The sequence below is a fragment of the Nannobrachium achirus genome (assembly GCF_963921795.1).
Source record: "Nannobrachium achirus genome assembly, chromosome: 11".
NCBI lineage: Eukaryota > Metazoa > Chordata > Actinopteri > Myctophiformes > Myctophidae > Nannobrachium > Nannobrachium achirus.
In genome coordinates this window covers 54807929-54822390 of record NC_137820.1, presented here as the reverse complement: position 1 = coordinate 54822390, position 14462 = coordinate 54807929, and the positions used below count along the sequence as shown (strand labels likewise).

General features: G+C 41.1%; 1 protein-coding gene across 1 annotated transcript; it reads left to right on the top strand.

Annotated features, from left to right (window-relative positions):
- The first annotated feature begins 804 nt into the window (after window positions 1–804).
- Window positions 805–14229, top strand: samm50 (SAMM50 sorting and assembly machinery component). Its single transcript, XM_080737446.1, has 15 exons — window positions 805–954; window positions 2854–2964; window positions 3533–3634; window positions 3851–3938; window positions 4904–5010; window positions 5819–5949; window positions 6422–6509; window positions 6980–7108; window positions 7453–7524; window positions 7724–7810; window positions 8466–8536; window positions 8962–9029; window positions 9667–9813; window positions 12125–12266; window positions 13933–14229. The coding sequence occupies exons 1-15, from the start codon at window positions 934–936 to the stop codon at window positions 13976–13978; spliced, it is 1410 nt and encodes a 469-aa protein (XP_080593572.1). The 5' UTR covers window positions 805–933; the 3' UTR covers window positions 13979–14229.
- Window positions 14230–14462: the final 233 nt, after the last annotated feature.

Below are 14462 nucleotides of genomic sequence, written 5' to 3'. Positions count from 1 at the left end.
TATGTATGAACTAAGCAGTTTGGGCTCTTGTCTGTAAAATCATGGGTAAATGTTTGCACATTACACCCCTCACATGAATCTAATTCCTATAACTAAGGCATTGTGAGAGGCACCTGACCTCACAACCCTATTTGCAAAAACTATTTGCATGGACAATAAATACAAAAGTACAGTAAAAATATGATATAAAAATACAGTGAGCAAAGATATTTAGCCTGTGCAATATAGCCTACTTAAAATACCGATATTTCACATCATGAACCCAACAGACACCATATTAGCCTAGGCCCTATACAGTCGAACCTTATTGCCTTTTAAGTGTGGGCCGATTCCGAAGAGAGGAGATTTTGTGGATTATGATTTGGACATACAGGATTATATTCAACTCTGTACTGTATAGTAATTTATGATAGGTCTACATTGAAGAGTTACATACTAAAGGGAAGGAGATACAATGTAAGAGAAGTTCTTCTCAATTGTTATTTTGAAGTAATGCAGACAGTGGTTCAGTGTGTGGGAGCCTGGGTTCCTTGAGGGGGTTCCAAACAGAGCTAACTGAGGCACTTAAATTGCTTGAGTTATGGGGATCCTACTCCTTGAAATTAAAAGGTTCGTTCGTTTGAGATGAAGAACCATAGTGAAGAACCACTGAAGTATTTGTAAACTGTAAAGCCTTGCAAATATGCACTCCGGGACAGTAGGTGGCCCAGGAGAAGAAACAGAAGAAGGAGGAGGAGGAGAAGAAGAAGAAGAAGAAGGGAAAAAAAAGGGAAATCCTAGGGAAAAAGAGGCGTGGTTAAGAAGTGTCATGGCGGCACCCGTCTGCAAATATAAACTGCCCTCGTCCAACGGACTTGTATATTTGATTTAAGTTCTCCAATAAAACACATATATCTGGTATATTTCACAGGGCGTCGTGCTCTAGCGCTAAGAATGGGTACCGTCCATGCAAGGGTAAGCACATTTACGTCACATGTATTACATGCACGCTTGACCTATATTACAGTTATGTGTGTTCACGGCTAATGTTACTGCTGTCAAACCTTCACACAGGCCCTATGACGAGCACGGTCATCATTAGCCCCATATAGAACCTCACCCGTCGCTGCGTCCTGTTGTGCTCCGAGATGAGGTCCTAGAAAGGTGGCCACCGGAATCTTGCGACAGCCTCCACATCACAGTTGGAAAACACACAAAACGAAATTTTGTCCAAAAAGTAACGGCAGTTCCGAGCTCCCAGACTGTAAAAACCTAACCTCGGTGCATAAAACTTGAACCGCGGCATGAAACAACCCCTTAAAATCGCTAGTTTTGTCAGCCGGTAATGTTTACAAGCCTGGAAGTTGCAGCCGGAATGGTAGCATTAGCGGCCCCTCTGGTCGAATGTCTGTTCGAATGCAGCGACGGTTGGGGCTACGTTCGACCAGAGGGGCCGCTAATGCTGCCATTCCGGCTGCAACTTCCAGGCTTGTAAACATTACCGGCTGACAAAACTAGCGATTTTAAGGGGTTGTTTCATGCCGCGGTTCAAGTTTTATGCACCGAGGTTAGGTTTTTACAGTCTGGGAGCTCGGAACTGCCGTTACTTTTTGGAAAAAAATTCGTTTTGTGTGTTTTCCAACTGTGATGTGGAGGCTGTCGCAAGATTCCGGTGGCCACCTTTCTAGGACCTCATCTCGGAGCACAACAGGACGCAGCGACGGGTGAGGTTCTATATGGGGCTAGGTCATCATCATAATCCTCAAAACTGAGTCATATCTTCAAGTTATGAATATAGATTCTTATCTATCTGCTTGTAATACAATAAAAAGTGCAATTGATTCATATCCACTCAGACATCAGTGCACCTAAACTGTCTGTTTCTTTTTCTTTCCTTGTGAATTTACTTTTGGTACTTTTTTAGTTTGTTCAATTTATTGTGTGGTTTGATTGTGGGCAAGCAAAATCAAATCCGTTGTAGGTCCAAATTGTAATAATGGGATATTGGCATTATTTTTTAAATATTCTGTAATAACTACAATGTTGCTTTTTTATGCCATAGACACATAGAGTCTTACTCTTACGTAGTGCAAAAGACAATATTCAGAGGTGAAAATGGGAAAGGAAATGTGGGGATGTTGTGCACAGGATGTATTTGGACAAATAGGCCTATATGAATAATGAAAAAGTAAAAATGAAAACAAATGAATGGTTCATGATGAAAGAATAAATCAATCAATCACAGATTTAAACTTACATGGTATAATAAGCTATAGGCACACCATAAGATAATAATAAACCTGACCAATACAAGAAGAACAGTCAATATAACCTTATGCCCTCAGGACGACGGTACACAGTACCTGGGTTGAAGGCAAGGGCCTCGAGGACATTTGTCCCCACTTGACTTGTATAGGGCTTCTGAACAAACAAGCCCCAGCTCAGTTCCGCACATAAAATGTTATGACTGGTAGCCTGTTTTGTATCATGTTGTCAGTGAACTGTCTTGTCATTCATGTATTGTGTTGTGTGTTATGTGTTATGTGTTGTGATTTTGTGTCCTGATGACTGCTTAGTGCAAAAAGAATTTCCGCAAGGACAAATAAAGCATCTATCTATCTATGATGCAGAATACATTTTGGGCTCTTGAGTTACAGTAGCTAGCTAGTGGGAAAAGGAACGTTGCAGCAGATAATGCATCCATCCAGTGTCTGATACTTTGTGGCGGACAGTTATCTTGGTAGCCATATCGTCAGTCTGCAGAAAGTGGAAGCTGAGAGGCCTTCCTCAACACTTCTGTAATATGAATAATATGTTGTATGTTATGGGAATAACATGGTAACATGGAAACTTAAGTAAGTATCTGTGTTACAGAGCCTAGACCCTTTGCCCATGCGAGGGCCTGAGCTGGGTGTTCAAGCCGATGACATCGAGGCACCAGAGATGGAACAGGAGTCAAAGCAAGAGGTTCTGGAAAACAAGAATGTAAGAATTTGCCATGTTATGCAGGCAGCCATCCAGCTATTATTTAAAATAGTTGAGCCCAGTTGAGTCCATATTATTTTCTTATCATACAGTCAGGGGTGTCGCACCAAATTCTGGGCCCTGGGTACAAGGATTCTATGCGGGCCCCCCATGAACTGGGAACGCATTATTATTACACATTATTTTGTGCTTTAACTATTGAAAGATAGCAGATACAGTATACAAGCTCACAGCGCGGCACTCAAGCTTGTATATCTGCTAACCCTTTCAATAGCTAAAGTATAAAATAATGAAGGCCCCTCCACCTTGGGCCCTAGTAACTCAGTCCCACTCCCCCCCCCCCCCCTTGTTGTGATGCCCCTGCATACAGTATATCATATCAAATCACATATCTATCCATAAATAAAGAACAAACAAAGTTAGTAGACAACACTCCTCAGTTTTGGAAGTGCCTTGAACCAACCAAACACCAAATCTAACATTCCTAACAAAACCTGTGACGATAGTTAGACAATGCTTTTGAGAAACACAACTCTGCTCATTTGTTGCTGCCTAATTTGTTTTTCAGGTTGTGGTTCAGCGTGTACATATAGACGGCCTATCGAAAACCAAGGATGACCTGTTAACCTATGAAATCGCTGGAGTCTTCCGAGCAAAAAACTTAATTGACGTGGGTATTCGTTGAAGAAGTTGCTGTCGGATGTAAACCTTTCTGCTAATTTTTAATGACTTGCCTTTCTTAATCCTAAAAATACATTATTTGTTACAAGGGGAAATTTGCTTTGCAGTACATTTGAACTAAAACAGGGAGGGGAATCTTTCTAAATTCTTGAAAAGTTCACCGCTTTTTCAGCGTTCCTAATATGTGGTTCTCATGTGTCATTAGGTCATGAAGACATCCCATGAAGCCAGACAGAAGCTGCTACGTCTTGGCATCTTCAGAAAAGTAGAAGTTGTCATCGACACCTCACAAGGTACTGTCACATACATCATGGTTTACATTAGATTAGAACATAGTACTTAGTACCCCGGCGTCACTGATAGATGATGAGGTGCTGATATGTCAGGGGTTCTAAATACAGTGAATGGGCTAAAACTGTGTTGAAACTATTCAGAGATTTAAAGAATAACAGCACCAGAGTCAGATACAATAGAAATACTTTTTTAGGGTCCTTCATTATCCTTCACAGTTTAGTATGTGAAACGGCACATGCTGACTGTCTGTCTGGACGTGTTCACTTTTTTACGGTCTATGGGTTTGTCGCTCTGACATCACGCTTTGACATCACTGTGATGTCATGGGAACCACTAACAGAATCCATTTTATGCCCATACTTGGAGATCCCTGATGTCAACAATATTAAGCCCATATCTAACAGGACTTCATATGGGAAAATTGGGAAGGCCCGTATATGGAGGAAGACAGCCCATATCTGTGTGGCTGGTTCAGACAGAGATCTCCATGTATGGGCATAAAAGGGATTGTACTGTATGTATGATGTCAGATGTGATAGACGTCATAGATTAACGAATAATTGAGTAAGCACGTTGGGGGTTTCAGCATATCTCCATATACAGTACAGGTACCAAGAGACTCCATATATGGGTAACTGGTATACATCACTGGCTAGACGGCCAAGACATGGCCCTAAAGGGCGAGGTTGCTTGTCGCCCTGAGGCGTCTTACTAGTATTATGATGGTATCAAGATTGGTTTTCAAAGCAGTGGACGTAGGTTTGTTACCACTGATTTGCTCCAGCGTCTAAGCCATTGTTCAGTAGGCGGAGATCTCTGGTGATCGTCTGACTACATGAGACTAAAACATATTATGTTCAGATAAAAACACAATATAGAAATAGTTATAGTATTCATATAATAAAATTAATCCCTTTGTTGCATTTAGAGATCCAGAAATAAGCCAGAACCTTTGTCCCTGTAGGTGCGGACGCTCTTCCCAACGGTCTAGATGTCACGTTTGAGGTGACAGAGTTGAGGCGGATGACCGGCAGCTACAACACCATGGTCGGAAACAATGAAGGAAGCATGGTCAGTACCATTACACCTGCTACTGTATACAGACCTCACCTATCACATAGGAAGGAAGCATGATCACTCAGTAGTCAGTACTGCTATACAGACACAAACCATCAGAAACGCCTCTGTTTGCTCTGAAGTTAGTGATGGAATACTGGTCTTCTCTTTTAATTTAGTTGATTCAGTTTAAGGCAGAGAGTATTCTATGTAAGACACATGATAAAATGCTACTTCAGGAACCTCAACCACAACTATGGGGTGTTGGCCCCTTTTTCCTCTAGCTGCCCCAAACATGCACAAATGCAATATATGAGGTGCTCACCGCATTGGCGAAACTGTTCTCTACCGACCCAGCAACTAACTACTAAGGATGTGTCACTGTCAGTCCATATTTTTCAATAAATAAGTAATTTAATCCAGGTTGTCCCGGAATCTCAGTGCATTTCCTTGTCTCCCCACATGAGCGCTACTGCACAACAGCAGGAAACGAGGAGATTCCGGGACAAGCTGGAGTAAAACACTTCTTTATTGAAAAATATATAGTAGTTCCCGGGTCGGTAGAGAACAGTTTCGCCAATGCGGTGAGCACCTTTTAACATTATGCTCTGACAGATTTTAAGTTGCTTGATTCAATATTTAGATATTTTATAATATTCCCCCTCCCTATATGCCTAACAATGTTAGACTCATTAAAAATACATGTCTCTAGTTCTGGTGACTGATATTGTCCTTCTAATGCTGGAGTGGACAGTATTTTGTCTCTAGAATCTTTATTGAAATAGATAAATATTGAGGAAAGGGTTTCCTTTCACATTTACAGGTACTAGGGTTGAAGCTCCCAAACATGTTTGGACGTGCAGAGAAACTCACTTTCCAATTCTCTTATGGAACCAAAGAGACGTCTTATGGTTTGTCTTTCTTCAAACCCCAACCTGGAAACTTCGAGCGCAAGTAAGGCTTGACTACTCCACCACAACTTGTACTTTATTATAGGTCCTCTTGCACAGTGGTTCTCAACCTTTTCAGGCCGCGACCCCCAAAATAATCATATTTTAACTGGGGGGACCCCACCCTGACGAGCACTAAGAGTTGAGGCATTACATATTGTAAAACACGGTTCTATTGTGAAAATAGCAGGCTATTTTCACAATTTCTGCCTCTAATATTTGACAATTTGGCCAATGTTTAATTTGTCATTTTAGATGTATTAAAAAGTCCTTAAATTGTCACTTTAGAAATGTGCATATATGTGCTATACACTTAACCTTTCATGTATGCATGTGTAGAGTAAGGGTAGTTCTCCAAAAGTAATTCACCTGAATTTTAAGCTGCTTTTCTAAAAGCATTAAAAGTTTACTTTTACAGTGATATGAAGGAAATGCTTTTCTCTGGTAACATTGTATTTTCTGTTCCACTGTAACAGCTTCTCAATCAACTTGTACAAAGTCACAGGCCAGTTTCCATGGAGTTCCCTGAGAGAGACAGATCGAGGTGTCTCCACAGAAATTACTGTAAATACTTTCCTCCATCCATGATACTGGTTGTTCACCTTTTGTATAATCTGCTGTTTTACTCTTGCCTCTCTTTCACAAACGTATTAAACGACCACTTAAAGTGAATTAACGTTGGCCATACAGATATGTGTTTCTCCAAGGATATTTTTAACAACTTTAACAAAACGTAGCCATGCATTCATATCTATGATTTGATTAACTGTCTCAAGCATGTTTTAATTCCCTGCAAATTGATTTTAATAGTGTATGACACAAACTGAATCCAATAGCTTCCTTGAAAATCAAACAAACCACCATAGAATGCTTTGGTAAAGGGTCATCAGTAATGTCAATTAAATTGCGAGTCACATTCAATGGGCTAAACATGCTAGACCACCGGTATTTTCATTTAAGTAATGACGCTACAATGCACTCCACTCCTCGCCTCTCCTCTTGCACTACGTTTATTTTAATTTCTGTTCCACCAGTTCCCACTGTGGAAAACCAGTCAGACGTTGAAGTGGGAGGGTGTGTGGAGAGAACTGGGCTGTCTGGCTCGTACAGCATCCTTCGCTGTCCGGGAGGAGAGCGGTCACTCTCTCAAGTCCTCACTCTCGGTACTGTACTGTATTGCTGTGGGTCTGCCTGCCTGATTTTCAAGTGATTTTAAAAAGTAATTCATTTGCTGTTGAACCTTGTACAGCAGGGTGTCGAGTGAATCAACATGGCACTTTGAGTGGCTTTAACTAAGCACACCTCTAGAGTCTAGGTGCATTTGGTTTAGTTTAATAGGAAGGGGTGAAAACATTAACATAATTTGTATCAGTAGCAGCACAATGACATGTTTGTTAGTTTCATTAGTGAATATATACCAATATTGTTACTGTTAAAAGATGACTAACAAGTAGAAATGTTATGTGTTGAACAGTATGTGTTGAATTTTCAAATTATCTTCTCCTAGCATTCTATGGTTATTGACTCCAGAAACTCGTCCATTCTGCCCAGGAACGGGGGCCTGCTAAAGATCCATCAGGTTAGTTTACTAGCCATAATACTATTTGTGTTCACTGACACAAAGAAAAACAGTACCAATTAGTAGGGATGGGTGTCTTTAGGATTGTATTTGTTTACAACTCTGTAACATATAGCTAAATCATAGTGTATTGTTTGGTTGTGTTAAGTGATATTGTATTGTGTCATGTTTATCTTGTGTTATATTGTGTGCTGTGTAGGAGTTGGCTGGTTACACCGGGGGCGATGCCAGTTTCGTGAAGGAGGACTTTGAGATCCAACTCAACAAAAGTTTGTTCTGGGACTCGGTGAGATACTCCATAATAATGTTATAAGTTATAATATGTTCAGTTTAGTTAAATGTAATTATATTCTGTTAATTACCGGTATCCTCAATTACATTGAATATAGTTTAGACCAGTGTTTCTGTAACCAACTGAAATTACATTATTTCCTTTCAAGCTTACCAATTGTCTCTTTTCTGTATTGTCTTCCTGTCTGTCTCTCCTACACAGTCTCCCTCTGAGTTTGTCTCTCCTACACTGTCTTCCTCACATCTAGGGAGAAGGTGTATGAGAGGCAGGGCCCTATTTTGTGCGCCTAATGCCTAAACATTTGTGCTATTTTGTAAAACATTTTAAAATAGTTCAACTAGCCGATCTACATCGACGCGTTGTGAAATTATAGATTGGCTATTTGAACTATTTTAAGATGTTTTTCAAAATAGTAAAACATTGCAACAATGATAAGGGGTAAGGCGGAGCGCAAGATAGGGTCATAGTCTCCCACTCAGACTGCATCTCCAACACACTCTCATCTCTCCCACTGTCTGTAGCTACACAGTCTTCCTGACGTTTGTCTCCCCTACAGTCTCCCTCTGAGACTGACTCTCCTACACTCTCTCTTTCTCAGTTTTCTACTGTTTTTCTGCTGCTGATTATTGATTTTTCCTTCATCTCTCAGGTCTTGTCTGCCTCTATGTGGGGAGGGGTGCTGTTGCCGATCGGTGAAAAGCCAACGAGCATAGCAGACAGGTACATAGTAACATAGCACTACTGAATTCACACACACACACACACACACACACACACACACACACACACACACACACACACTAGCATTTCCTACAGGGTTGTCAGTACACCCCCTGTTAGCTACTGCTAACAGGGTTGTTGAACTACATTATGTGCATGTAGCATGTGCTAGTGTCATAACTACATTGGGAGAAAAGGGGTGAGCTATAAACGTGTGTGTGTGTGTATGTGTTTGTGTGTGTGCGTGTCTGTGTGTGTGCGATGATGTGTGTCTATTTCTGTGCTTACATGACAAGTGTCTCTCTTTGTGTGTGTGTGTGTGTGTGTGTGTGTGTGTGTGTGTGTGTGTGTGTGTGTGTGTGTGTGTGTGTGTGTGTGTGTGCGTGTGTGCGTGCGTGACTGCGTGACTGCGCGTGCTACTGTAGGTTCTATCTTGGGGGTCCTACCAGCATTAGAGGGTTCAGTATGTACAGTATGGGCCCACAGAGCGATGGTGAGACATTTCTTTGGCTTTGTTGTATTTATTACACAGGTCCAAACCCTCCAGCTAATGTATCTGATACCAAATAAGAAAAACTTTGTTGGTCAGCACTCTTCTACACAGAAGTCTGCTTCACTGAGACAGTGATTGAATAGTTTACCCACGTCCTTATTTTGGGCACATTTTCCAAAAACGTTAAACGTTTCTTTTTATTTATTTTTTTATGTTTTGTCTGCAAATAGCAGATCTACAAGCACACGCCTCGCTGTAGCCTGAGATCCAGACTGATTCGCTCAGTTCGGTCAAACTTTTCTCACTTTGCTACACAGTCTGTTAAAGATCCTATTTCCAAGGGGCGGGACGGGCACGAAGGATCTTCTATTTGATCTGTGGAAGGGGGGGCGGGGGGTTGACCAGTGGCTTCCAATGTAAAACTTGAGTTACTTCCGGGCTTGCCAACGTCGTTTGGAAATACAAGTCGAATAAGGACCCTGGCCAGACTGAGAAGCAAAGTGAAGAAAAAAACAAGATCTGCCGAACAGAGCAAATCATTCTGGATTCCAGGCTACCTTGGGGATTTTATATTGTAGTCCCTACAGCAGCACAATACTGACCTGTGTGTTCTCTGCTGGTATTACTGGTCTGGCAGGTGACTACCTGGGAGGAGAGGCTTACTGGGCTGGGGGTCTACACCTCTACACCCCTCTTCCCTTCAGACCAGGACGGGGGGGCTTTGGTGACCTCTTCAGAACACACTTCTTCCTCAATGCCGGGAATCTGTGCAACCTCAACTACGGTAGGTATCAGAATCACTCTGAAATTGTAATACCCATTAACTCATTTACTGCAGCAGATGACGAGATATGACGAGTCTTTACTTTGGCCAGACCCCCAGAGACATAAGTGGCGTTTCCATAAAGCCACTTTTTGCGCATTAACGGCTTAATCGCAAAATGTTTTTATGGAAACACTTCAAAATGCGAATAAACTTTCATTATCCGCAAAAAAAGTTATCCGCTTGGAGGAGGAGGATTTTGAGCCTTTATCGAATAAACTAAATGCGCTTAAGTGAATGGAAACGGGTCAGACAATACATGCGAATAGATGATGACGTTCTAGGTCCATTTCCTCATCCCCTGCCGCTTTGTCCATGGTATAGCGTTAGCCCACAAAACAAACCTGTTGTTTGTTACACACGGAGTGACACGGACCATGTGTAAATTCCTCCCGTTTTCACCTCAAGCCATCGGTGGCGAGCGAACCCTTCCTCATCCCACGGTGTTGCGTGCCTGACGTGCCCAATCTACAAGCTCACAGGCACAGCAGCAGCTCGCATCCACGTCTCCGCGCCGCGTTGAGAGCTTGCAGATCGGCCACCTGACCTTCCAGAGGACGCTAAAACTTGCACTGTGCAACTGCAGCGACGTGACCGCGGTTTTCCCGGTGAACCGGTAGCTTTATGTATTGAGAGGAACTCTTGCCAATTTCGTAAGAGACTCGTCGCCAATTGTATTTAAAAGTTATTTGGGGCCATGATGATGATAACACCTTCTTCCCACTACTAGACAGCGACCGAGTCACAGCAGTCAGATGTGCAGACGGTGCAGTGCTCAGGTTCGGTCTGATAAAAATCAGCCCGATCAACTCTTGCGACGTCGCTAATTCGAATGACACCCGCAAATGGAAACATGCTAAATTCGCTTTGTCTTAATGCGTATTTCTGATAATACGCTTCCCTAATTCGAATAAGTTTATGGAAACGCCACTATAGATTGACAAGAGTCCATTATGGGGTCACACTTAGTTCCTGGCTTCTCTGAGACTGCACCCAAGAGGGTGATGGCAAGAGGGCGCAACAGACCCGTACTTCCCGTTTCTGTGTAACGTAGGTGGATACCTTTTTTGGAGGCGGAAGCATGTTTGGAGTCTATTCATTTACAATGAGAGAGCTAACGTGAACACAGCTTCTGAACTATTATCTCCATGGTCACTGAACTAAATATTGGACCCGATCATCACAAGCCACATAATATTAGCAAAATTGTCATACTAAAGTGGCTTTTTTCAGCGACTCAAAAAAGGAGAAAATCAACTTTATTATCGCCTTTTATCTGTCCCAGCAACACACTCTCGCAGGATCTATAGCACCAGTAAACACTGCTCTGGAGCAGCCTGCATTCAATACAATCTAACTTTAAATGGGATTCTCGAAACTGGACACATTTTTACCCCTGATTCCATGAGACCATCAAAAGATGGCCGGATTGGATCGACGCAATATTATTCTATAATTGTTTAAAGGTTAGTGGGAAAACTGCTGGCAGAAAATGATAAATAAATAAACGTAAATGAGTTAAAAGAGCAAACAGGATTCACGTGAGTGTAACATTACATTGCAAAACATATATTAGACTGTATTGAAGGCTACGAGTATAGAAAGCTTGCTGCTAAATATCGTGCAAGTAAAATTAGTGTTCATTTCTAAAGTAGGACAAAATTGTAATGTAGCCTACCTGGCTGCTGTATTCCAGTGTAGCAGCAGTGGTTAAAGTTTTAGTAGGCACTAGGCAGTAGGAAGTATGCTATACCTACCTTAGTTAATGTGTTCACTTCTTTTATTAGGTTGATGGGTTATTGCGACCCATCAACCTAATAAATGACAAGCTCCACCGGCAATCCCTCCCTCCGTCTGTCTGTCTGTCCGTCACGTCACATTACGTCACACTTTTGGCCCTACTCATATCTCCGCCACTGTTGCCCCTATCCATGCCAAACTTTGCACACACACTCCTTGGCTGGCAAACCACAACCTCCAGCCCTGATTCCTCACATGGCCCTCTTCTAGTGCCACCATGAAGCAGATTTTTGCTAAACACATTTTTGGACACTGCTCCTACAGATTTTGGCCTAAAATCACGCAAAGCAGTACACAGTATCTCTAAAGTCATGTCATCAACATGGATCTGTCCCATTTCCCATATTCCCTCCTGATTGGCTACGGTTGCCTTCTAAAGTTTGTGTATGTGACCTGGCGGTCGCTTATCTCCCGATTAGGGGGTCTTACTAGTTGATATATTTATTTTGTGTTTGTCATTACCTTCCTCCAGGAGAGGGCCCGCAGGCTCACCTGCAGAAGCTGGCAGAGTGTATCCGCTGGTCGTATGGAGCAGGCATCGTGCTGCGTCTGGGGAACATCGCCCGTCTAGAACTGAACTACTGCATTCCCATGGGAGTCCAGAGTGGAGACAGGTACAGACAGTTAGTGTTAGATACTATTAGTCCCATTGTGCCCATACTTAAGTTAAAGGTTACGGCTGTTTGTTTTTCTTTACATGGAGAAGACAAAATATTGGATGCTTAACTTTACTTCATTTTGTTTTCTGTAAAAGCTGTTGCAAAGTATTGTGATGATTATGAACTGACAGAAATATTATAATAATAGAGACAAAGGATAAAAAAAGGACAAAAATACCCCAAAGGAATCTATGAATATAATATGAATAACTCTAATATATGAATACACTAGAAGTGTATTCATATATTAGAGTTATTCATATTATATTCATAGATTTTTCTTTTTTCTTTTTTTTTCTTTTATTCATTTGAGGTAATTACTTGGTTGGTACAAAAAAATAAACTCACGTGATTAAAAACTAGATATGCTTAATTAATTACTTTTAAATATTGTGTTACTTAGCACAGGTCTGCGCTCTACTGAGTGAATTCTAGATTTAATGGTGAACTTTGTTTACACAAAATGTCCTCTGTGTGTGCATGTGTATTAATGTATGTATATAAAAACATGCATGATGTTGTTGTTATTATTGTTATTTTAATGCTACCATTTAAAGCTATACTGTGTAATATTCTCAACTAGTGGTCAGTAGCCATATAGCAAACCGCGGTCGCGTTCGCGTCTTTCGCCCGTTTTTCGTACCTTCACACCCCCGCGTCTGCCTCCACAACGCCGAGAGCTATCTTTAGAGGGGTCCCTGGTTCCTGTGCGTTCAGGCATTCCGGAGAAACGGACTATTTCACCCTGCCTGGTAGGCGAGAATTACCTTTTGAGTAAAGAGACACACGGGCGACTACAAATATGGCGACCCCACTTCAAGATGCGCTGCATTGGCCGGTAGTGTACCATGTGTGCATGATCGGCGATGTGATTGGGCAACGTATACACAACGTATACAGATGATGCAGATTACGTAATCATGGCGCGAAATTCTCCCCCCCTCACGGCTCATAGAAAACATATAAAGAGAAGGCTTCAGAAGCTGAAAATAACGGAGTGGGTGTTCTAAAACTTTAGCGATTTAACAGTTAGGACAATTTTAAGATTTGTTTTATAAAAAAAGTTACATAGTAAAACTTTAATAATGTTTATATAGTGTAAATTGGTGTAAATGGTAAGTAAACTGAAAAGTTGATATGAACTGCCCAGACTGCAGTGGGTTGAATCGGTGCTCTTTGGCTCCATCTGGTGGAATACATTAAGAAATGCAAACATTTCTATAATAAAAGTGAACTTGATCCTTCTTAAAGGGGAATTTCACAGGAACTACCTTTTACTTTACTCTACAAATGTTTTCCCCAAACAAACAAAAAAAACAAAGACAAATTATCCCTGGTGGGACGGTGTTACAGAAATAAACGGTGTGCAGCATACATTACATAAACCACAGACACACTGTACATGAAACAAGAGAAATGTAAATGAAAACAACAATTGAGAAATGTAACATTAGTTCCTTTCATTTATTGAATGGATTTCTTTTAATTTTCTTTATTTTTTTTAATTTGTACACTTTCATTTTGGGTGAACCTAGCATCAGTGAGTCTATTGGTAATTTATGATCACTGAATAGTTTATTTTGGATGTAATTGGAATCGCGTTTCCCTCTTATCTTTACAGAATATGTGACGGGGTCCAGTTTGGAGCAGGAATCCGATTCCTGTGATCTTGTCTTCCTTCAAGTTTCATTGTTTCACACAAGGGACATCTCATTGAAAAAGGGAATCAATCGTCATCATTTTTAATGACGGCTCCAACCACATAACAATATATTTTGGAAACTCTTGCTGTCAATTGTGCAAGCAAGACAGGTGCTAAAATTTGATATGTGGAAGTAAGGTATGTGATACAGGCCGTGAGTCGAATTAAAAAGTGTTCTAGACTAGAGGTTACTCTTAATAAATTATGTTCCCCACATGTTTTAAGTGATTGCTTCTCGTTCCTGTGTTGGTAATATGCTGAACCTGAAAATAGGATTGATTTTAGAAATATATGCTTTTAGATGAATAATGCAATGTGAACAGCTGAGGGGTACAGATGAAAAAGATGTTTTAACTGAAAGATGTATTGTAAACATGCAAAGAACATAATTCCAGCATTCCTCATTAATGTGATAAATTAACAATAACAGGAATTGAAATGGCACAAAA